We start from the raw sequence: 26,576 nt of genomic DNA on the forward strand, positions 1-26,576 counted from the left end.
AGCTGGCATAGCGTCTGCGGAGGCGGGGTGTGAGCCCCGGGTTGCGGGGAAGGACTGGCGCCACCGGCGGCATCGGTGGCGGCGTCAGGTGGGCGCGCTCGTGTGCGTGCGGCGCCATCCGTCACACACACGCATGCACACAAGCGCGCCGCCCGCCATCACTCTCGCTGCATGTCTGATATCAACCTCTTGAGGCAATTAAACCAAATCTGTCTCGGACTCTAGTTCACTCTTACCCTCTTGCGAGCCTTACGCATCACATCTTATATCTTTGACATTTTCTAATGATCAAAGGTAACTCAATAATCGGGATTCTTTTTTAATATTTTGAACCACAATTACTAATGGGTATATGTATTACGAATCCATTCATTATGCTTGATAACTAAACACTAAGCTGTTGGATAATAATTAAGTACATTTTGAAGGCACATAGGTCATATGATTAACGTAAAATAATTTAAATCAATGAACGAAACAAAGTATGTAGCTGTATTTGTATTGCTGGAATTAACTCTTTATTTATTTACTATATGGAATTTTGAAATGGATGACGCACAAAAAAATACTCGTATGTAATAAGTTGCTTGGGCCTGCTAGTTAACTGTGACAGTGAGTGTGCGAGTGCCCGCCGAGCCAGGCTGCAGGTACTATATAGTTTTACAACTGAAATGACTGAATTCTCAATAAGTTGCATATTCATTGGCTTTATTCTATTAAAAGTTCAATAAATCTACTAGGTATGTATATAATCACAGCTCTTTTTACGTCAAATGCGATCAATCAGCCGTTTCTAAGATTCAAACATTTTAATTGTTATGATAAGCAGATAGATGATCTTTGCACTTGGTTCTGTGCGCGCTGAAGACACTACTACACACACAGTGGTAACGTCCAAGCTTCGGCGCAAACAAATGATTACAACTACATAAGTATATGTATGTGTATATTTAGACAACATGTGTAGGCAACAGAGTGACTGTCCGGTCGCTAGGAACGCTAGGATCGCTAGGGACATCAGCACAAATCGCTGTAGACCTGCGACCTGCGAGCTATACGGCGTTTCAGGGCTGCCACGCTCTTGCTTTTTCACCGAATTGTTGGAACGTTGTACTCGATTAGTTTTGAGTAATATTCGTAGGCTCTTATTAAAACCATTTTGTAGCTTTGCTCTATAGATACAGTATGAGCTATACAATAGTATACAATATTGGAATTAATTCTGGCAAACCCAAATTTCGGTCAATATTTATTTATGTTTAAGTTGCTGAGATAAGAAAATAATTGATAATGTCCAGTCTTAAATCTCAGTCGTTAATCGCCTCAACAACGTGGGCAGTGGGTACCGAGGGAGCACCCAACAAGGCTCTCAGCGTTGCAATCAGGTGGCTACTGTTGTAGACGTTGAAGCAATATTTGACTGCGCCGCGAATAAGGCTTTGCCTAATATAAAACCAGTCAGGCTCATCTTCATAAAAGTATTTACAGTACCTACTCTTAAAAAATATTAATAATAACCTTCGATATTGTTCTAATTTTTGAGTTAAGTGTAAATTCATGACAAATGTGTTTTGGTTATAATATATTTTCAGCAATTTTAATACAATTCGGAGTGTGCGTGTAGCGGTCTGGCATCCCTGGAGCATCTACATTGAAAGTTTCAAGGTCAAAGCCACGTTTCTGAACACCTTTATGTATGCCATTCACGTGCGAACCAGTTCAGCGGGTCGGTCCGCCACTGGCCGCGCCAGAACGTGCTGGCCGTGCGAGCATGTGAGCATGTAAGCATGTGAGCGGCCGCAGGACTTCTTACGAATCTGGCTATAGGTACTTATTATCTCTCTGTCCTTTATTGCTACTTTTAGCTTTAAAACGTAATCTTTGCGGCATTGTGAAAGAGAAACAAATGAATGTAGAATAGAGTGAATGAAGTACTTGGCGGGACCAGTGTGTGGCCGGTCGCGTCTGATATGTAGTGAATGGTTCGCTTTACACGCGGCGTCGTGTACAGACGACAGACACGGGGCGACTCATTCAACTGCAACAGGACTTTGTACAAACATACCTACACATTAAGTGGTCTGAACATTGCACAATCTGCCCATTTTTATTGAAGACGTGTGATTAAAGTGTCCACAGTCTACATCTATTTATTGCTAACTAGAATACAGACGTGAAGCCATGTGTTAGCCCTCGCTGGGAACCTCTGAGCGAGATGGACATGAGCGACCTCTTGGCTTTACACGCAGGAGTTGTAAACGGATTTTAAGATAATAGTGTGTCCGTCCCGTTCCGATGTACCAATGTAATTGATATTTTGACCTCATGTCTGAAGGTGATAAGTTTTTTGTCACGCGATTCTTCTGAGGTACACACTGATGGCGATATCCTGTGCATCGGACGTCCGGGTCCCTCGCCGCGCCGTAGCGAACTCAACGGGCTCAACTGGAGCCGTTTGCTTTAATTTCAAAAAAAACATTAAAACAAATTTAATGGAACTTCCCTCTGCCGTCTGTTGAGCACACCTCAAAGGGAAGTTACTGTGTTGTCTTTGTTTTCGATTTTCTCAAGTTATTGACATAATAATTAAGACTAGTTTTAAAGTTTAATCTCGCGTTTATTATCTCCGATGTTGACTGGGCGATCTATCAGTGAGTAAAAGTAGTTTTGGCTATGTTACATATATGTTTCCATTTATTAAAGGCGAAGGCTGAAGGAGAGTACCACACAAAGAATATCAAGATCATTACTGTGGAGAGTACTCTCACGGTAGCCCGCAGTGTGATTGAGCCTCTAATAATGTCCGAGTGGAACCGAATGCTTACTAATTACTGGCCTGAATGGAAGATATTGCCTTTATGATGAAATTAAGCGAAATATATGTACTTAGAAAAAAATAACTTAATATACGAATAAAGTTATTCAAATTATAAACCTCAGTAAAAAATAATAATAATAATTATGTGGGTAAAGGACACGAAACTACATTTGAACCTAGATTTTATATGTACTTACTTTACAAACGTAGAGCACAAGCAGAAAAACACCATTCGATAAAAAAAAGTTTTCTTAACATAGCTCGGTATTTATTTCATTATTAATATATTATTTGTTAGTAAGTAATTTTAAAGATGCGTGCAATATCCAATATGGCGCGCGAACACCCCACCAGCCGAGTGTCGCGGCGACTCGCGAATGCCGCGAAAATAGACAAAATCGCAGTATTTATGCGAAATGTGAACGATTGATGAGCACGCGGCGGCGCGGCGGCGGCGGCGGCCGGGCACTTCGCACGAGGAGCGCCGGACTCCAGCTGTCCGGAATCCGACTCGCAATGTCTCTCGGTATTCAAGTTCACATTTGCGTTACCGTTGCTCATGGACGTCAATAATTTGAGAGATACACCCACATTGATGCCTACCGCTGCGTAATTACTCTCCGCAAACCTCATTTGAAGTTAGACATGTCCTAGCGCTCAGGAAACCCCGCAGAGGGAAGCTGACCTGCTATGTATATCCATGTGGTTTTTTATAATATAATTGGTAATTAGTGTGGTTCAAAATAGTAGGCACCATCTCCCCAACCTAATATTAAATGACGGTATATAATATATGAATCATACCAAGGTACATGTTTAAGGGATATTTTTTTTAGTTAATCGGCATGCTACTCGCTGCGAATATCTCAGACACGATTCATCGCGCAATCCGTGATCCTACCACCGAGGTTGCCTTGCAATCACGGCGGCAGGACTTCAAAATGACGTGCTAAAAATATTTAACTTCAAATAAAAATGAACTTGGGGGTATAAGTTTGTCCGTAAAATAGTTATATTGTAATGATTTACAAGTATAAAGTTCGTTACAATATATTTAGTAAGATTTTCCAAATTCTGCAAAGCTGTGGCGAGAGCTATCGTATATCAGAATGTTTTAATAAAAAACGCGAATCGGGCTAAGGACAATTTAAAGGTAAGCTTGAAAATTATTATACAAGTCAACTTTACCCTATGAACTGCAAGCGAAGTAAATTATGTATCCCATACCAACAGGGGACACTCTACAAAACTTGCATACGTTCCGTCATGACCTATGCAAGTGTAGTTTTCACTCACGCGGCCTCTACACACATTAACTCTCTTCAGCTCATCCGATTTCGTATCTGCAGGATAGCCGTCGGAGCACCCTGGTATATAAGCAATGTTGATATCCACGACGACATAAACCTAGAACCGATACTTTAGTATCTTAAGGAAGCATCAGAACGCTACTTTAATAAAGCGGTGCGACACGATAACCACCTTATCGTGGGCTCCGGTAATTACATATCCAATCCGAAACCCGAAGCCCGAAACATGTCTTACCGGATTCCCCGGTTCAAGCAGACCGTTCTCGCCGAATTTGTCGAAGAGTTCGACGTGCGAACTAACCACTGAGCTTCGCGCCGTATCTTCGCAATGGGTCGCCATTCCGATCTGGTGGTAGATTCTGCGAAACATTGCTTTTTCTAGGGCTAGTGTTAGCAAGTTATTTCAGGTTGAACCCGTGAGCTTATCTATCGGTGCGTGAGTAGTAGGAATAGCCCCTTAGGTTACTAACAATTAGGCGGAAAAAATGTATCAGTTCTAAAGACAGCGGCGGCCTGCATCATAGTCACACCGTTACTGTACCTACTTGTAGTACGAGCTAATGTATGATATTTGGCGAACAAATGTAATCATACAATAGACATATCATTGGTTTTCATCATTTATTTTCAACACTAAAACCAATATGGGAAGAATAATTTCGCATTGTTACTGTCGATGGCAGACTAGCGTGGCGCAATGAGGAGTGGTTGCATGATGCTCTCGGCGGTCGGTCCTCGACGAAACGCAATATTAGTGGCGACAGACACAGCGGCTCGCGGCTCGTGCTTACCAACGAACAGACTTTCTGCTCGTTTTATTTACCCTTGAAGAGAACAAATAGATTTAACAATAACATAATGAAGTGATGGTTGGGTCGGCAGGGTCGGCCCGCTGAGCAGGCGCGGCGGCGCCAAGCTCCGTCGCCGCTCGACCCTTCGAAAAAATATACTCTTTCACGCTTTATGCTCTTACTTGCCAGTTAGGGGTGACACATACTCCTATACATATTATTATGTATACATGTACGCATGTTACTGTACAGTTCATATTAAATAACTAGAAAAATATTATTACAGTTTGTTTGCAGGAGACCACGTACCTACCGGTAAGCGCAGCGTTGGGCGTCCCCCTGTCCGGTGGACGGATGACTTGTGGCGATATGCTGGGAAAGATTGGATTTATTATACATAATTAATTGAAATTATAAGTTTTTACATTATTATGGTTCTATTATCACATTTCTATAATCATCATTGTTCTATATTCACAGATGTCGCCAAGGCTACACTACGAGTATAGACAAATAATATAGACAAACAATATTAATCTATTCTCAATTTGACCACAAACTTTAACAATAAACAAAAGAGTGTATATGCGTGTGTGTGTTTGTCAAATACATGGTAGTTTGTGTAATGTTTTTTTTATTGATTTAATGTACTTTAATACGCTTTGATTAGCTTCAGACGTGTGTATGTTTGTGTCGGAATCTTTGAACATGATTTTGGCCCCCTTCAAAACCTCGGATTAACTAAATTTGGTATACTTATTAAGGACCGATGACAATTCAATATTATTATTTTTTTATGAAAAAAGCGTGGGGTGCATGGTATCAGTAGTTATAAATATTTTATGAACAGATATGAGTAGAAGGGTTATTTTGATAATATCCTGAAAAGTAACCCCACGCTTTTTAATTTTCTTACACTATTTTTAATTCAAACTTATTAAAAAAAAATTTTTTTATTCGTGATAAAAAAAAATTGTATTCTGCACTACTGGTCTATGTTCTCTATAAGTGTGGAAAATCTCATTCTCCTCCGTCCACGCAATTATCGTAGAACGTTTTTGCTTCACGTATTAATATAAAGAATAATACCTATACGTCACTTACGCAATCAAATACAGAGTAACGGCGAATGGATTAGGGAATGGCAGGAATCTATTTTAATACCTCTGCATAAGAAGGGTTCATCCAAGTCCTGTAGTAGCTACAGGACTGTAGCACTCATACCCCATGCAACCAAGATCCTACTGTACGTGATAAACGAGCGCCTTCATTATGAGACGAGCCTTAAATGCAGTGATTTGAGGATGGAGCGTCCATTTGCGGCAGGAAAATCAGTAACCTCCGTTATGCAGATGACACCACACTGCTCGCATCATCCGAACAAAAACTAGCCCAACTCTTTACTAGGGTGGCGGAGGAGAGTGAATTAGTTGGCCTTACCATTAATAACGCGAAGACCAAGGTATTGATGGTGGACAGACCTGGTATGCTTATTCGCTCTAATGAACTTCATGACTTGGAATTTGTTGACCAGTTCATTTATCTTGGCTCTCTTTTTTGTGACGAGGTTGGCAGCGGAAAGGAGATAGCTAGAAGAATCCAAATGTCCAACGGAGCAATGACTGACCTCACTAGGATAGGGAAAGACCCCAATATATCCCGCAAAACCAAAGTGAGGCTGGTACGTGCATTGGTCTTCTCAATTTTCCTTTACGGTGCCGAATCTTTTTTTTTTCTCCCTACCCAAGCTGATAGCCTTGAGAGGCTATTTCAGCGTTACCTTAGCTGGTAGGTGAGCTCACGGGGCTCAAACCGAAGTGATACTAACACTGACCCTAGCAAGGCAGTGCTTCGCAGAATCTACCGCCGGATCGGAAACGCGACCCACTGAGAAGATCCGGCGAGAAACTCAGTGGGCTGTCTATGGGTTAATTCGCTCGTCGAGCCCTTCGTCGCAAGCGACGTGTTCGACGAGGACGGTGACCGGGTGCCGATTCCTGGATGATAAGACGAAGTGAGAGGGCAAAGGTCGAAGCTTTTGAAATGTGGTGTTGGAGACGGATGTTGCGAATTCCATGGACGGCACGCCGGACAAAACTAACCATTCTGAAGGATCTCGGTATTGGCACAAGGCTGTCCGCTATCTGCTTCCAACGTATTCTCACTTACTTCGGCCACATCGCGCGTAGAGGCCCCGATAACTTAGAGAAGCTGATGGTAGTCGGTCAGGTTGACGGGAGAAGATCACGCGGACGCTCACCTACCCGCTGGTCTGATCTGGCAAAGACGCTCACCGACCTGCCAATAACCGAGGCTATAAAGACTGCCGAGGACAGGAAGACGTGGGGAAGCATTGTGCATCGAGTGCTCAACATTTCAAATTAGACACGACCTTCAACAACGAAACCACCGACTCAGAAGAAGATTAAATAGATTTCCCGGTGCGAAGACGAAGTCTTATCTCCGGCCTCAAAACCCCGTTGTGTCCCCTTGGGCTGATGTAAAAAACTTATATGTATTTGGTGTTTGTTTTCGAACTAATAATCTAGTCAAGATAATAAATAATGAATCTGATTTTCTTGTATTAAGTATACAAAAATTATTAACAATGTACGCTAAATGATCCAACGGAGTCAATTTGAATAGATTCATCTACATCAGATTAGAAAACAAACAACTTCAGATTGAAAATTAATTTGTATTGGCGTCGTGGTGCGTCGCGGTGGGACGACGTGAGTCTGCTCCGTAGGGCAACACTAGTGCGACTTCCACAGTAACTCTTAGGATGGGTGGAGACTCCCCCTTACTCATATATTTGAATTTGTACACAGAATGATGCGCACTGAAGATTGAAGATAAACACCAGTCCAATAGGATGGGAAGAGGCCCGCGAAGCGAGCGGACGTTGTGCGAGAATCATTTACAAAATAATGTATTATTCAAATCCCCATCAATATACATTTAAGTTGATTTACGAGCAATTCTGTTGTAGTCACGATACATCTAATGGCGGTAAGATATACCTCGATCGTGATTTTTTGTAAAGAAAATCAATTTATCTGACGTTAGCGTTGAAATATACGAGTCCCAGTAGCGTTGCGAGCGTTATGACGCATAAAGTGTTATGGCTCCGGGGATTTGCTGTGTAACGAACGGATGTTATATTCCATAATTTTTAAGTATATTATGAATTATAAACACTATTGTTCAATGGGTCCTTACGACGATGTTCACGTTGAATGCGTTCCCGATATTTCGGCGCTGTTGCAGGCGCCATGATTATTTCTAGTAGCTACATTTTTGGGTGTTACTCGATCGAAGTCGAAGAACTACAATTGACAAGTCTGAAAAATAAACTGGACGTCAAAAATCACCATCGTTATGTTTATTTACAAAAGAACCTAATAATTATTTACTAACATATAAGGTATCGAGGCAAGTGATCAACTATACTGTTCTTATAATTTATTAGTTATCTTTAGTTTGCCTGTGAACGCTGTTCCCGAGGGCGTGCCTGCCTCGTTTTGTAATTTAATTGTTTCATCAAATCCAATTTATGAATTGTTGATTACACCTGCACCTGTCCTATCATCGAATCCTCCCGATCCACCCTCAATGCTTTTAAGCACCGGCCACAGTTCTCGGCGAACTCGTCGAATGGGACGAACAGATCGACGTGCGAACTAGCCCATAGACACAACCCATTGAGTTTCTCATCTGAGTGGGTCACGATTCCTTTCCGGCGTTCGATTCAGCGAAGCCCTGCTGTTCTAAGGCTAGTGTTAGCAAGTCCTCCCAGGTGGGAACCCCGTGAGCTCACCTATCAAACCGTGTGCAGTTGGAATAACGCCTCAGGATTCCAACGATTCAATAGGGAGAAAAAAGGATGCTGCAAATTGTGTAATAAGTGCAGTCATAAATTATAATGCTAATAAAAAATTAAATACAAAATTTAAGAACTGTATTCACATTTTTTTACATGTTTATAGGTCAGGGAGTGGATTTCAAGATTCGTTCAAGACATTTCAGATTAATTTGAAACAAAATTAAATTCTCTCTTTAAATTCTGTTCAATAATAGAACTCGGTACAGTAGTACTGCGACAGCGTAGAGTGGAAGCCGGGCCGGGAAGGCGCGCAAAGCTCTGAGCTGCGAGCCCGCGCGTGTTATCTGCTGTACCTCTATATCTGACGAGTGCGCCGCCACCGGTGCGGTGCGGCGCGGTGTGCTGCCGACTCATCACCCAGTCTAATCAGACTCACGAGGATCCATGTTCCCGATTTATTCATTATTGATGATTGTTTTGTATTATCCTTAATGCGTTGCGATGATTTTCAACTAATTTTTTTTATTTATCTTGCATGTGAAACAAAAAATAAGGTTTACAGGTTCTACCACACCTCTTCTGTGAGGCGGCGGTACGCTGTGATGATAACGGACTCTGGTAACCATTTAGTATAATAAGAGAAGTTTTATGAAATTAAAGATTGAATTTTTGGGGGCTAACAATAAAGGGTAGTTCTTCCACCGACCGGCCGAAATTGTTAGGTAGATATTGCGATCCGGATATGGATGTTTAAAACTTATACTTAGATGTATTATGTACGTTAACTTATCTTTTTTATTTTTTATTTAATAGCTCGAGTCTCTTCTTTGTCGAATGACTCTGCCAATGTCAGGTAGATAGAATATCAGTGATATAGTTAAATGATAGTAGATGAGAAGCATGAGAACGGGAGAAAAAATTGTAAATATTTTTACAGTTTAATGTTATTGCGGGAAATAAAATAAGCTAATGCATTTACAACTTTAGGATTAGGGAATGTTAAGAGATAGTTCATATTAACTGGGAACGGGATGTTAGTGTTAGTTAGTAAACAATATAGTGGTGGGCACTCATCATTAAGAGAAAACTTATCTTAAAAATTTCGTTAGCTAGATTCAGACATCTGTCAATTGTTCTGTATTCTATGGTAGCCACCTGCTACAGATTCGTCGAATTCCCAGAGATTCTAATGTTCAAAATATAGTAAGTAGGTACACAATATACAATACCAAGAAAAAACGTATCCTCTACATGCGGATGACTCAAATATAATAATTAGGTATTTCCCATGAAATTGCCGTTTTAAAATGAAGAAAGTTAATGTCATTTTTTGTAAGTTTTTATTTTATTTCTATCAATCAAAATATGCAGTCATAGTATCGACGTACTCTACCAGTGCAGTGATAATTTCTCAATGCCCTTCTTGAAGAAGTCAATTGTACGGCAGCCAATAAAGTATTTAAAGGTATTTTGTACCGCCTCACAGTTCATTTCTTTTCCTGCCAAGAAGCTTCCCAATCTTTGGAAAAAGAACAAGTCTGTCGACGCAAGATCTGGTGGGTGCGGTGGAATGCGCAAAGCTTCCTTTGTAGCTTGGAGACCGTCTGTTGTGCCCCATGAGGTCGACATTGTCCTGAAGAAGCAACGGGGACGAGCGATTAGCTAAGGCTGGCCGGAAATTCGCGAGCTTTTCTATCATTGTATCCAATTCTTCGCAGTACACATAACAAGTTGTACTTGTACCGACTAGTAATATAATCTGTCATCAAATAGGGAAAACGGGTATCGAAACAACTTGTACTATCGAGAGTACGTTCGAAAAGTGTTGTGGCGGTACGAGTAATGCCATATGTTATTAAATAGCAAATAGGTACACTAATGCTATTAATACTACTACTACTACGCTGAAATGGCCTCTCAAGGCCATCAGCTTAGTTAGGAAAAAAACGACTACTATACTATACTATAAGTCGTCGTGGCCTACAGGATAAGACGCCCGTTGCATTCATGTCAAGCGACGCGACTGTACCGTGTTGGAATCCCGCAGGTGGATACCGATTTTTCTAATGAAATACTTAACAAATATTCACAATTGACTACTACGGTGAAGAAATAGCATCGTGTAATAAAAATCCGCAAAATTATAATTTGCGTAATTACTGTTGGTAGGAAGTCTTGTGAGTCCGCACGGGTAGGTTACGCGACCCTGCTTATTTCTTCGGTTGGCAGGGCGAGGCATCCGTTGTACTGTAAAAAAGTGTATACATTTCTTGTCAACTATAAAAGCGTTGCAAAGACGACATGAAGGCAATTCATCTGGAGTCACCGTCGGATCAGTACTTCGATAAGGCTATGCGTCATGATCATTGCCTTATCGTTGCCGCCGCTGAGTACCTACTCCCCGACTCGTGCTCACGTAGGAGCCAGTCACCGTCGACGCCCTAAACACATCCTTACAGATCCATTAACCTCAGGGCTAGACACCTTCAGCTCTAACACTAGGATCAGGTTTAGGGAGCCTGGAAACCGTACCTACTCGTCGAACTCGGCAGAGTACGAGTTGCAACCTAACTCATATATTAGCCCGCTGAGTTTCTTACTGGATCTTCTCAGCAGGTCGCGATTCCGATCCGGTAGTAGATTCATTCGCGAAGCTGCTGCCCTCGAGTTGCTCAGCTGTTAGCAAATCCCTTTCCTACTGGTTAAGCCTTTGCTCGCCCACCTGTCGTGGTGAAACTGGAAAGACCTCTGGAAAACAAGTAATCATTCCTTTCCAAAAAAAAAGGCAGTTAATAATCAGTTCTACTCGAAGCCAAATAGCGAACCGATCACCTGACGTGAATCACAGCAATGAATTGTGATAATGAAGTTTTTTTATGATTGGAGAATTACTAGTGATAGTCTAGGTGTCGTAAGTGTCGTGATAATTAAATCGAGTATTTCGGTGAGAATTTTTATTTACCCCCAACCCTAGCGCGTAGACTACCAATTAAATAAAGAACTTTAAAATCGTCCGAGTCTTATATGTCTTATATGTATCTTTCTTGACTTTGAAGTGTATTTGAATCATTTAGTCAGTTATGAGCAATTTAAAACGACAAACTCGCGCAAATCAAAGAGAAACAGAAGCACTATAAAAGAAAACAATTTTATTTTTCTAATTCATCATACTCGTAGTATTGGTAATATCAATCAAAAGCAGTAATACAAAAGTATTACAAGAATAAGGCTGAACGTGTTTACTTCCTTGGCAGCTGCCGCGCCGTCGCCAACGAGACACAGCGCCGCAACGACGAGAGTTTTTGGCGCCAAATTCCCTCTGCCATTTTGTCACATTCACATGGTTCTTGACAATAAAATAATTGTGATCCATTATTATACGACCTCATTAGTTGTACCTAGTTTACTTGGATAATTTTCATGGCCATCTTCAAAGTATTAAAGGTTTTAAGGAGAGTTCGGGCATAGTGAGCTGTGGATTCCTGTTTTTTATTACTTTATTTAATTTATGTAGGTATATTTCGTTTTGAGTTAGAAAGCGCCTAAATAAAAACTTTTACAGTGCTGTGTTTCCTCTGAAACAAGTTGTAATATAGGTCCCATTATTCAGAACAGCTAAAAATTGTCGAAATAACAATGATTATAAGGGAGCGATTATACGACCTTTTTGAGCAAATGAAATGCGCGGCTTCGGACTGAGCGGCGCGCCGGAGACGTCGCCACTGCACCCGCCGCGCCGCCGCGCCGCCCGGCACCACTCCTACGCGCGCCGCTCGCCTCATTACTTAAACAAGATATGGAGCTCTTGTATCTATTGGACATTATTTTTTTGAGGCTCGATTCAAAAACAAAAATTTAGGTAATATAGCCTTTTAAAAATAATAATCTAAATGTTCCAATAAGTGTTTAAATATATAATGACTTGTACTTATCGCAGGCGCCATTTCTATTAATAACTTAGGCTTAGGCTCACAGTTGGCCTGATGCTATGTTAGCGGTATCAATATACATATATTTCGATACCAATTTTCGTCTATTACGCTCTTAAAAATGGAAATAGTCTTTGGTATTGAATTTTGTCCATATCACGATTCACGATATACTCGTAATATAGCAGGTTCAAAAGTTAGCTTTAATATGACAAGCGTTTGTCATTACACTACATTAGCGTACTACAAATGACTATTGCTTTTTGTGTAAAAGATCCCCTACCACCCAAAAATAAAACAAAATTTAAGTAATCAAATATAATATTTCATGCTTATATGCATAATATCAATAATATATCTCATGCTTATTAGGTACTTAATTAATTGTTATAAAATACATTAATGTCTAAAGCGAAATTAGACGAATTAACCATCAGCATCACAATTCAGTTGCTAATATAGGTTAGGAGCATCCGATGTGTAGCGCCGCGGCGGCGGGCGCCGGGCCCCGTGCGGCGTCGCCGGCGGCGGGCGCCCAGCTCTGTCGCGGCCCCCAACAACAGACAACACCTCAATTACTTCTCATTTGCACTAGTTTCAGTTGTCATGGGTTTCTGCACACCGCTAAAATGTTGATTCTATTAACTCAGTCTATTTCAACTTTCCTTATTTTTTTATCGAATTCCATAATTATTGCACAAAAAACAAGAAAAACACATTCCTGATTCCAATCAAATCAAATCTTACAGATAACAGAAATAAGTTTTAAACCCTTTGTGGTTCAGTGTCCACTCGTATTGGACATATAGTCTTACATTACATTAGTCTTACGACAGCAGCAGATTATATTATTAATGTATCCGTTGAACCAATAAATCACCACAAGAGATCCGCTCGTGGCCCGAACGAATAAGTAGTTGTCTTCGTGGCCACACACGACTGCTCCAACCGTTTTTGAGGGTTTGCATTGCATACAATTGTTATACCGGTCACTCACATTCGCACGAATACGCAAACCCGCAAGTGTAGGACGACATTTGCAAATGATTATGCAAAGTTTTCGCTGCATTCGTGGTTTTCCAAGCTGTGTCGGTTTTTTAACAGACATCAAAGCGCGCGAACCGCGATCCTTCGCGTATAGTCTCCCACACATTCGTGTGACCGGTTGCGCCCAGGATTGCGAACGCAACGGACGTTTCGCTATTTTCATAGATCGTGACGTCTACTGTGTAGCGTATCTTCATCAAAAGAAATCCCATAAAAACAGCATGGCTGTTCATGATGTCTGGGAAAGAATTCAAAACTCTTTTTCTCTTCAATGTTCTATTGACGAATTAAAAAGGAGGAGAAATTCGTGAGACATTCGTAAACAAGTGTAGGAGGAAGCGCAAACGGGTTCGCAAATTGAGTACCGAACCCATTTGCACAGCCGCTAAGTTTGCAAATGAATGTTTGACGGCCCTTCACATGCGCGCAAACATAACATTCGTACAATGTACGAATATTTGCGAGCATGTAAGTGGCCGGCATTACGCTCATATAATCATACAAACCATCAACGCCATCAATAAAAAAATTTAGGAACTTGCTCAAGAACAAAATGTCAATAAGAAAACAAAAGAGAAAATTACTTGTTAAATATTACTTCTAGTAATAATTTTGTTTTCCCTTTCGTGTTTAATGTTCATAATAATAAAATAATGTTTATTAAACTATGACAAAATATCGGTAACCTCAATTGAGCCACAAAGGCAAACTTCAAGCCATGTCACAATTTGTTCCTTAAAATTTTATCTAAACAGTTGAGCAAATAATGATTTATGTCAATCATAAAATATGTAGTTGGGAAACGGGAAAAAATAAACAATAGTACCGGAGGGGGAGGGGGGTGGGAAGTTGAATCGTAAGCATGCAGGAGACATGTCGCAGAAAACAAACATGATGAGATGAGTAGCTCAGTAGCCGGTGCAAGAGAGCGCTTGTTTGCGAGCGACGCGGCGGGTGCCGTGCCGGGCTGTCGGCGCCCCGCCCTCCCCGCTTCGCTCTGACCACGGCAAGGGTGGCAGCGGGCAAATTGTAACGTCTGCTGTTAAAGATCTTATGAGAGCGCGTTAACACTACTTTATTGTAAATTATATTACTATATACCCTCATTATTGAATTAACGAATGAATATTATGAAAAATTAATCGAAGAGTGATGAAACGGTGAATAAATAGTGAAACGCACAATCATAAGTATCGTTCAAACCCCGATTATGGGACGATCCATTTATCACTCCTGGTAGTTTACAATAAAAACCAACCACTCCCTATCTTTCCAAAAATTTGTTTTTGATATTCGCTACCGCTTATCGCCCCGCTCAACACTCAGCACGCTGCCACCCAGAGCCCCACTAATGATTGCTCATGATTTATTTGGTGAGCTCATTTTATTGGCGACTGCTTGCAGGACCAGGAGCCGACATACGTAAAGGTGTAGGTACAAAACAATAATACTATAATAAAACAATAACTCTTGAAAATTATTGTAGATTTGTAGTTAATTTATATATTTGTTTTTATTAATATTTGAGAAAAGTTGGTGAATTTTTATTTTTATGGCTTAGATAATTGGACGAGCTCACATCCCACCTAGTGTTAAGTGGTTACTGGAGCCCATAGAGATCTCCAATGTAAATGTCTCCACCCACCTTGAGCTGAGTTTTAAGGTCTCAGTATAGTCACAACGGCTGCCCCACCCTTCAAACCGAAACGCATTACTGCTTCACGACAGAAATAGGTAGGGCGGTGGTACCTACCCGCGCGGACTCACAAGAGGTCGTACTACCAGTGATATCTATGTGCGGGCGGCTGCACGGGTAACCCTCGATTCTACGGTCTCGTGCCGGGCGCGGGGGCGTCGTCCTGCAGCACCTCCCTATAATACTCTGCATTATATCGGCATACCGCCATCGCCAACCGGCATTTGATGCTGGTACCATCGTCCCGCTTATTTCTGTCGCGAATAAGTTTCGACTCTAATGGTGAGCCATACTGAAGTTGTTGTACAATATAGTTGAGACGTGGAGCTCGCGTCCCGGGGGGTGGCTACGCTCAGTGTTATCTACGGACTTCGGTCACCACTTTACACCAAGCGAGTCGTGTGCTCCTACACTGTACCGGTCTACCGGTATTATCTTTGCTTTAGAATGCGAGTTTACGCATTACGAACGTACCAAGAAACAAGTTAATAAGAATTTAATATCTACGCATACAGGTAGCTTACCAAATGAATATTATTAACTACATATTAATAATGTTAGAATTTATTATTAATGAGAATACGAGAATGAAGAAGATTCGTCTCAGCTAGGACGCGCCACTCGACTTCACGAAGGATTGTTGTAATTTCAAAATACATCTGTATGTCCTATTGCACATAGACTTACGTAACATAAAACATGTTTACGTGTAAAGTTGATTGTTATTATATGTTACTCATTAGAGCACAATCATTTGGTGGTATCAAATATAATATTATTATCTCCCAATGGATCTGGAAGCGATGTGAGAACTCCTGAAAGATTACAAAGCTCTGTTGATTTAAATAAAAAATTTTGGTAACGGAGAAAGAGCACGCGCTTGGCGGTGACATCTCGCCATCTCTCTCACACCTCAACAGCGCGACGTCACGTAACAATAAGCACTACTTCGATAAGGCTATGCGTCATGATAATCGCCTTATCGTTGCCGCCGCTGACTACTCACCGAATCCTGATCATGCAGGAGCCAATCACCGTCGACGCCCTAGACACGTCCTTACGGATCCATCAGATCCAATAACCTTTGCATTAGATGCCTTCAGCTCTAATAATAGGAGCAGGCTTAGGGACCCCAGTAACCGTACTCGTCGAACTCGACAAAGAGGTCGACGTGCAACCTAGCCCATGCATCAGCCCGCTGAGTTTCTCGCCGGATCTTCTCAGCGGGTCGCGATTTCGATCCGGTAGTAGATTCATTCGCGAAGCAATTGCTCTTGAGTTGTTAGGTCTCCTTCGGAGGCGCTCGGGCAGCTGTTAGCAAATCCCACCCCTCCTGGCTGAGCCTTTGCTCGCCCACCTGTCCTGGTGAAACTGGAAAGGCCTTCGGGCCACCAGTAATCTCTCAATCATAAAAAAAAAAAAAAAAACAATAAGCACAATGACTGCGTAGCAAATTGTATAGGTTTTAACTTAGGTATTTCTAAACTGGTTACCACTGTCGGTGCTATATTGGGTATTGGATAATAATATCATGAAGAGATCACTCGTAAAGATTGCAAAAATGAAAATATACCATTTATTTGGTAATAAAACTTTAATTTTTTTAACCAATACAAAAAATATTTCTGAAGAGGTAGATACTTCTATTTGCATTTGTACAGTTTACAGGAGTCCCAGCATCGGCAGCAAGTTTTAATATAATTTCAAATAAACCGAACGAGACAGTGCGAAAAATGCTCGGCATAAGTTTTTGTTAAAAAATATAGATTCGGCTGCAGCGAGATGTCCCCTCCCTCCGCGGACGCAGCTACTGCTCGAGCTACTAAAATACCCTCAAATAGATAATTTTAAAAATAAAACAAAAAATCGGTTTTATTTATATTGTGTAGGTTGCACGCCGACGTGAGCTGTATCACTTATTGTAGGTGTGCGTGTACGTGTGTGCGGAGGGTACGCGAGGACTTTGTCAAATAATAACACTATAAGTTGGTCTGTTTAACACACAGGAGTGTCTTTTATATTTTTGAAAACTCTAAATGTATATGACAAGACTACATTAACGATTTGTTCCTGTGCTTGTGTGGCCAGCCGCGTCTTTAAATGAAGCTACTATTTACTGATCGAGTTCTCCTACTGGGCTGCTGACAACCAGAACAGCGAGAAAGATATTATATACCATTCTATTTTTACATATAATTTCATTATCTAGATATTAGTCTTGTTTCTTAAAGAGAGTTATAGATTACATGAAAGTATTACAATTTTAAGTACACTCTATTGTTCTAATGTAAATACTCAATGCTTTCAACTTGAAAAAGACAAATTCATTTCTAGGACCTCTACCTATATATATATATATATTTTTGTAAAAATACAAATAATATTAGTGTTAACTTTTTTAAATGAAATACCATCCCTTTTGACGGTAAGGCACCGCGCTGTACAGTTAGTTCCCTCTGCACCGCAATGTTGACCTACATACAGATCTATAAGGACACGAGTTATTCCTAAAACATCAAAGCGAAAATAAAGTAATTTTATTTCCAAAATATCGAATCGTCCAAACAAATGTACATCAAGTTTCAGTTTACGAACAAAACAAACTACGAAATGAAAGTGTCCGTGTTCTTCAACAAAATGTCCTCGTCGCATTATTACACGTTCTGTTCGCGAACCTTTCCGGAGGTCTGCGAGCGCATCGCTAATGGGCTGCCGACTGTGAGTACTCGTGAGCACGTTTCCAGCCTCCAGTTTACAAGTGACGACATTTACTGTGCGCTCTCAGCATGTAATAACTAAGTAATATAATTAATTAAAGAATGGGAGAACATAATCTAGAACAGTTGGACGTCGCGGCGGACGAGCGGTTCAGTAGTTCCTGTTGAAGTTCCGGTTGCCCTTGAAGCCGCCCGCCCCCGGCGCGGAGTTCATGAACAGCTCGATGTAGCGGTGGTCCATGTTGTTCTTGTCCCGCCTCATCGCCTGCCCAACCACAATACTCACGTCAGACTACACGAACAACGGAGTGTACAGTGTGTGCAGTGCGGAGTGTACTGCGCGGCGTGTACAGTGCGGCGTGTACAGTGCGGATTGTACAGTGCGGAGTGTACAGTGCGGAGTGTACAGTGCGGAGTGTACAGTGCGGAGTGTACAGTGCGGAGTGTACAGTGCGGAGTGTACAGTGCGGAGTGTACAGTGCGGAGTGTACAGTGCGGAGTGTACAGTGCGGAGTGTACAGTGTGGAGTGTACAGTGCGGAGAGTACAGTGCTGAGAGTACAGTGCGGAGTGTACAGTGCGAGTGGTAGGACCTCTTGTGAGTCCGCACGGGTAGGTACCACCATCCCGCCTATTTCTGCCGTGAAACAGTAATGAGTTTCGGTTTGAAGGGTGGGGCAGCCGTTGTAACTATACTGAGACGTTAGAACTTATATCTCAAGGTGGGTGGCGCATTTACATTGTAGATGTCTATGGGCTCCAGTAACCACTTAATACCAGGTGGGCTGTGAGCTTGTCCACCCATATAAGCAATAAAAAAAATAAGAAAAGTGTACTGTGCGACGTGTACCGTACGGAGTGTATTGCGCGGCGTGTAATGTGTACAGTGCAGAGTATACTGCGCCGTGTGCATTGCGGAGTTTACATACGAAGCGTGCAGTACAGTGTACAGTGTTCAATGTACAATGTAGAGTGTACATTACGGATTGTGCTACACAGAGTATAGATTACAGACCCTCATGGCGTCTTCGTGGCACTCGAAGTCGACGTCAGCCTCTCCAGAGGGCCGACCCGAATTGTCGAATAGGATGTTGATGTTCACGGGACGGATCGGCTTGAAGAACTGCAAATATGATGTGTACAATGTATTTCACAATTTTAAAATACCTACATGAATGATTTTATGAAAGAAAGCAGAATTAATTCAATTGAGAATAAAATGAGGAAAAAAGTTTCACTAATTGATTTTTTATTTATTGATATGGTGGGTGGACGAGCTCACGGCCCATTACCGGAGCCTATAAACATCAACAAGGTTAATGCACACCTAGTGCGGCCGTACCTGCCCGCGCGGACTCACAAGACGTCCTACCAACAGTAATTACCCGATGTTATTCCTTCACCGTGGAAATCAATCGTGAACATTTGTTAAGTACGTATTTCATTAGAAACATTGGTACCCGCCTGCGGGATTCGAACACCGGCACAGTCGCATCGTTTGACACGAATGCACCGGGCGTCTTCTGCAGGCCACCATTACTCCCAAAAGATTATTAGATTAGATTACAAAAATATTTTAAAATACTAGATACGAGACGAGTACTAAATTTGCGAAAGCTTATATAACGTGCGATACGTGCATGCAGAAGTCTTTAGCTTTAGGTATATGCTCACGTAAGCTATATCTTGCGCCGTGGCCCTGAAGGGCAGGCCCCGCATGTGCACGCAGTGGGTCCCGCCGGGCCGCGACCCCCCGCCCCCGCCGCCGCCGCCGCGACCCATCCCGAAATTGTTGTACCCTGTAGAGCATTGTACAAGCCTTTATGCAAGGCAGACAAGCACGAGAATAGTGTGGTTCTAGGTGTTACCCGTGGCTTGCACACGACGCGACCACAAACCCATTGATAGCCCAACCCTAATACACTTACATTCATTTAGACTAAAATCTGGAAGCCTTAAACACTTAAATAACACAATAGTTACGAGCTGTTTAACACTAAAACTACCGTTACATATATTAATTGTTCACTAGATTTTGTATTGTTTTTTTTTAATATTTTATAATGGTACCTATATATTTTTAATGTTTCTAATACGTCAAGCCGCTTCTACGGTCCCAGAAAATGGAAATACCTGGAAAAAGACTGCTTTAAAATAACTGAGTTTTCCCTAATTCTCGGAATTTGTAATGTTTCGTGTTCCTTTTTTATTATATTATTGATGTTGTTGTATACAATCGAAATACCTTCACTCATTACAGTATTCAGTCATTTTTTATTGGCAGTTGTTCTATATGGTTGAAATACTTTCAATACTGTGAACATCGTGCTGAATGTGTTTCTTTCAATTTACAGTTATCGTAGCTTGCAAGGTAAGTCAATTGTGACGATTTTTATTACCATAAGGGAAAATATATTAAACATATTTGTATTCAGAAACTTTAGCTTAAAAACGCCGAGACGTCCAAAAATATCTCAAACAACAGAATTTTTTTCCGATTTCGTGATTTCGACCTTGAAACTGGACCAGCAAATATTTCAGAGGATCAATCAGAAGAAGAGGTGTGTGTCCTCCGACAGCAATAGCAATTAAGAAGAGACATCCAGAACGTACGTAGATCAAGAAATCTTTTCAGATTGTCGTTATCTTCCAATGAGAATGACCATCAACTAATTAAAATTACTCCTGATGGAACTACATGGACAAAAAATAAAATCTGAATGGACTTCAGGAAGATGATCAATAAATACTATAAATACCATTTTCAAAGCAGTGGGTTCATAGCATAATATGGAATACGAAGCATAATGAAGAGCACTGTAATTAGTGCTTTTATAATTAACCGACGAATGACGGATTATATTACAACTAAAAGCTTTCAGAGTTCTTGTTGAAAAACTTGATCTCTTTCAAAAAAGTTTTACGCTTTTGGCCTTTTCAAGTATTTTTTTAGCATTTTCGATTTAGCTGTAATAAATGCCAGAGTTTTATACAACGAAATAATTGATGAAAGTATATTGACTTTTTGTTTCAATTAGCGCGCAGTAGCAATTAAAACTTAGAACAGAGTATAAATATCCATCTGAACTGAAAAATTTTAATGACCTCTTGAAGAACTCCGAGAGTTCTAATATACGAAAAACTTGCCAAATAGGTTTTTTTAATGAAAATAAAACGAAGAGTACCTATATTATTATGTGCTGGCTGTAAAAATACGTTTTTAAAGTGTACATTAAAAAAAAATTGTGGTGATCCAAATAATACCAACAAGATTAAATAGCACTTTCAAAGCAGACAGAATAATACAAGATCGGTAGGTACTAAACCTAAATAAAAAAAAACAAAGAGCAGTAGTGCCGTTTATGTAAATAGCAGTACGTACGTATTTTCAAATTTAGAATAAAATATGTTTTATTTTCTTTAAGCTTTTCTTTGAATTTATATTATTATAGTTTATATAGTCAACTAAATATCGGACCGGTAATAAAAACCGGTCCAGTAGAAATAACAACTGTTGGTAGTTCTAGTGTTAACGAATCTGTTGGCTGCGCTTTACCCGCATTGGGATTCAGTTCGTCGAGTCGAGACGGAGGCTTAAGCGCGCACGAGGACGTCGAGTCACTTGGTGCGGTTACGTGCTCGCTTGCGTAATGCCGTCTCGCTCTCACGGCACGACGGCATGACGGCACGACTGTACGGGTGAGGAGTACTCACGGGGTCCGGGGGGGCGCGCGCCGCGGGCGTAGGGCGCGGGGCGGGGCGGGCGGGGGCCGCGACACGCGCGCGCTGGGCCGCCCTCCCCGCGCCCCCCGCCGCCGCCGCCGTACGCGCGCACCTCCTCACTGTCGCTCGGGAACACCTCTATGTACCTGCACGATCAACCCATTGTTCGCTGTACTGACTCACTCCCGCTCGTTACAATAATCAATACACGGTGTATTGTAATCGCTTCCTGTCAGAAGCCCACCTCTAAAAGCCCAAAAAAGTGTTCATTTACCAAACTAAGCACAAATACTGATTGTTTTAGTAAATTCATACTCCATCCTAGCCGCCTACAGCGGTAGACAGCGTTCTGCCCCTGGCATTGCTGAAATCCATGGGCGACGGTAACCACTCAGCATCAGGTGAGCCGTGTGCTCGTCTGCTTACAAGGACAATAAAAAAAATAAAAAAAAACATCCCAGAGTAAGCCTCCCCCTCCGCGTGCAAGTGAGTCTTCGTCGTGGGCAATGACGCCAGCCCTGTATAATGCTCAGTCCGATACAATGAAGCTACTCTTTGTTGCCTTATTCAAAATGTACATCTGTTTCATCATTTATTCTCATATATACTCATGCGGAATTAATAAAACTCTTGAAAAGGAAATAAACTAAAAGTAGTATCTCATTTGGTATTGAAACAAGCACCCGAGGCGTGTAGTCCATGAGCGATAGTGACCTCTCAAGAGCAGGTGGACCAACACTGCTATCTCCGGTGAGAAACAACTAACATTCAATGCTATTACATATAAGTAATTTTAGTTCAAAAATATGGTTTTATTTTTCTTGGCATATTTTAATCAATAAATAATAGCTAAAAATATTTGTAGTTTGTAGATTGCTTAACCTGCCGACAAGTACCTTAAACCAAGGTGTAACAACATAAAAACACGTTAACGGGATATTTACTATTCCTAAAAACTAAACCCTTTGAAAAAAAATCCTGAACAAAATATAATTTTGATGCGTAGTGCTTCCCCCCGCCCCGCCGCTCCTCCTTCGGTACGCAGTGCCCCGCGCCCTCTGCCCTGCGCCCACCTTAGACAACTCAATAGCCGATCATCATTTTTGCAATGCTAACTTTATTAGTGTATAATCTTATTTTATTTCTGTCAACCCATTGTATTCTGCTCATCTTTATTTATTAAAAACAGTTTCTGTATCTCCATTGCCTGTTAATTGACCTTCATTTTCATTTTCCTACATCAGAAACTAGTGATATGTAAACAGAAGAAAGCCTTTGTTCCACAGAGGACCATCACAGGCTCATAAAAATCATTAGACATAAATTTACAAACACTATTATGCCAATTTTGTACTCACTAAAAATTAGGATATTAAATAACTAACAGCGGCCTTTATATATCATTGTAACGTATCCACTGTATCTTTAAAGTGATTTTATAATATAGCTTCACTTACATTTAGGAGGTGGTATTTTTTAAAATAAGTGAATTGGATATAATTTAAAGGTCAATCAACATTGTTCTGTATTGTTTCAGTTTTACAGACATTCAACTATGTGTAAAATATAATAAAAATGTATGAAAGATAGCATTGACAGTAGATTTTCAATAATTTCAGTGCTGAGTTGATGGGCTGTCTCAAGTTTTGAACTAAGCACCACCAGTCTGCTATAGGTCTATAGGATTCCACGGGAAACCTGTTTATCATCCACCAACATTACTTTGTTTATATTCTGAGATAAAGTCAGACCCATAGCACGCAGGTTTAATACTTAACCCTCTACACCAAATAAAATGTTGCTGGCTTGGGTGGTGTACTGGGGTCAGAGTTAACAATGATTTAATGTTCACTTTGTCGTGTTATTTTTTCATTTACAATAACACAGTCTTGAAAAAATAGTCAGAGGTGATGAGATCTTCGGTTGTGTAATTGATTGTTGAAATCATTTTGCTTGTGTTTTTACGTTGATTGATTCATGTATTCAGCTGATTACAGCAACTAGTCAACTATAAAATTCATATGGCTCTTCCTTACTCTGATATTTTTGTAAAATATAAAGTCATAATCATTGAGAATCCCAACACACCAGTCTCAAGGTCCAAACAGCAACACTTTTAAATGAACATCCCCCCACCTGTGTCCTATTTTCTCCCTGTCTCTGATGAGAGCCTCTTGTGCGCTCTCCTTGTCTACGAAGTATACAAACGCCTCGCCCGAAGCCCGCCCCGTCTGATCCGAGAGCAAGTGGACACCGTCCGGTGCCACCGGAATACCTGGTCCCCGCATCACGTGCAAATAAACATTATGTTATGTATTGTACTCGGTCCTTGATGACTTTGCTGTGGCTCTATGGCATGTTTGAGAGTTAGGAACTGGTTTCGGATACTTCAGATTTTTTTATACACGCTAATGAGAATACTAATCGCAAGTTATTACAATTACTGTGTAATTTATGACAAGTTTTAATTAGGTGTCAAAGTATGAGTAATTGAAACAAATGTTTTTTTTTTTTAATTAAAATAATTTAAGTTTTGCATTTTGCCACAGCATCACCATTCAAAAACCAAAAATTTTAACCCCAAGATAATAATAAATGCTGAGTGTTCATAACTGTCACTTACCATCAAAGAATTGTACAATTTCTTCTTTGGAGCAACCATAAGGCAAGCCCCGGAGTTTCACAATACCCATGTCATCAGAGACAAATGGAACATTGTCAAATCCATTTTCATTTTGCCGCATGGCATTAAGAGCCCATTCCATGTCTTGCCGATCAGTTGCAAATACTGAGAATTTTATTTCCACATTGATATATGATATATGGTAATTTTATGATATCATATAAAAATTTAGTACAGCATTAGTTAGAACTGGGCCCAAAAAAACCACTTTTTGGAAAATAATTTTCTATTTGACACTTTGATATTGATGTTAGCATCCACACTGCTTTTATTAGCATTAAGTAAGTATTTACATCATTTTCACTGAACTAACATATAGGTAAGAATAAAATTACTATTATTCACACAAAATAAATGTGGCACTATTACCACAGAAAAAATGGATCACAAATGATAGTTGAACTGGTCACTAGTTAGACAATAAGTTTGGAGTATTCATGAGTGCAATTTTATAATACAATGTTTCAATCAATTTTGAAGGTACACACTAACATAACAGTGAAGGCAGGAGTAGAATCCTAAGAGTAATTCAATTTAAGAAATGGTGTTATATTGATAGATGGGTAGCACCATACTACTTCTAGTATCTTGTTGATCATGTATTTATTTGCAGGGTAAAACAGTAAGCAGTTTTAAATGCATGATATATTTTGAAGAAACAAATAATCCAAAGTGAAGACAGATAGACCCTTCATCCACATTCACAAAGCAAACAACACCTAATTTTAAAAATTGGAATGCAAAGAAATTGGTCCAATATAATTTTTTGATGTTTATTACTTGATTACATTTGAGGAACATAAATCTTCTGTTTGCAGGAAATATTCTTTTTGACCCTCTCATAGTAATTGTTTATTAATATTGTAAAATTTAGGTGATTTTAATCGAAGCCTAGACTAAATACATATCTTTTTTATGCACAATTGAACAACTGAATATGAAAAACAACCCCATTCACTTCTAAAAATCAATAATAACTCAAAATCTTCAAAATTTACCTTCAATGTATCTTTTTCCTAAATTTTCCTTGTCTTTTTTGAGTGCAAGGTCCACATCCTCTTGACTTTCAACTTCTACAAAGCATTCTCCTGATGGACGTCCTGGACGTATTTCAGTTAAATACACACCTATAGAAACGGGATACTTTGCATTTAATCCTTTTAATAAACTGTTTTTTTATCTATGAGCATAAAAGTTGTTAAATAACTGTAGAAAATTGAAACAGGCTATAGGTAATTTTGAAATATATCTTTTTTTCATAAATTTTTCTATATTTGATAAAATCGGCTTCTTATTTAGGTCAAAATTAAAACTTATTATTTACCAGCTTTCCCATCAACTATTTTAACCCCGTTTAGAAAATCGATGACATCTTCGACGGTGGTGGAGAAAGGCAGGCCACGCAATTTTACAATATAGCCGCTATCTCCCGACCCCAACATTACTCCTGCTATTAATAATATAGAGTAAATTATATTTTTGAAAACAAAAGTATTTTAATTTTTAACTGACAAAGAAAGATTAGAAAATATTCTCGAAACAAAACCAGCGAAACCAGAGACTTCATCAGATTTCTATTGCTTTTTTCGTCTTTGAATAGGCAAAAGAAACTTGCCCGTATATCAAACTTCAAAAGGAAGAAGTAATATTGATTTGAAAAGTGTATTTCACTAACGTAATAAAGTTGTTGAAATGGAATTAAATTATTTAAAATGGGACAAAACCGAACAGGTGGTATTTGTTAACATGAAATTTCAAAATATTTTAACCGTTTTGATTTATATTTTCACATTTATTCACTTGTTCACAGATATTGATTATTTGATAATACCACTATATTGTATTCTTCTTCTTCTCAGTCGTTCACTCCTGGCGGAGTGGTCGTGGTTACGTAAGTCTTAATGTTTGGTCGTCTTATTGTATACGTTTAAATAAAAAAAATACCCTAAACTGAAAAAATAAAGCAACTGCAAATCATAACCATACTCACACCAAAAAGTTCCCAAACAAGAGATGTATCTAACTGTTGTTAAGATT

The 26,576-nt window shown here is 40.1% G+C and overlaps 1 protein-coding gene and 1 long non-coding RNA gene across 2 annotated transcripts; both read right to left on the reverse strand.

Moving 5' to 3' along the window:
- Positions 1–4,735: 4,735 nt before the first annotated feature.
- Positions 4,736–8,135, reverse strand: LOC134199014 (uncharacterized). The gene is made up of 2 exons (XR_009973329.1): positions 5,233–8,135; positions 4,736–4,952 (listed from the first exon to the last, which is right to left on the reverse strand). It is a non-coding gene; the product is annotated as an uncharacterized LOC134199014 (long non-coding RNA).
- An 8,857-nt stretch (positions 8,136–16,992) lies between these two features.
- On the reverse strand, positions 16,993–26,183 carry LOC101744365 (heterogeneous nuclear ribonucleoprotein H). Its single transcript, XM_038011817.2, has 8 exons — positions 25,864–26,183; positions 25,538–25,666; positions 24,480–24,644; positions 23,993–24,131; positions 21,848–22,002; positions 19,808–19,932; positions 19,149–19,256; positions 16,993–18,399 (listed from the first exon to the last, which is right to left on the reverse strand). Exons 1-8 carry the CDS (start codon positions 25,979–25,981, stop codon positions 18,286–18,288), a joined length of 1,053 nt encoding a protein of 350 aa, XP_037867745.1. The 5' UTR covers positions 25,982–26,183; the 3' UTR covers positions 16,993–18,285.
- Positions 26,184–26,576: the final 393 nt, after the last annotated feature.

Source organism: Bombyx mori, chromosome 6 (genome assembly GCF_030269925.1).
Source record: "Bombyx mori chromosome 6, ASM3026992v2".
In the NCBI taxonomy this organism is placed as follows: domain Eukaryota; kingdom Metazoa; phylum Arthropoda; class Insecta; order Lepidoptera; family Bombycidae; genus Bombyx; species Bombyx mori.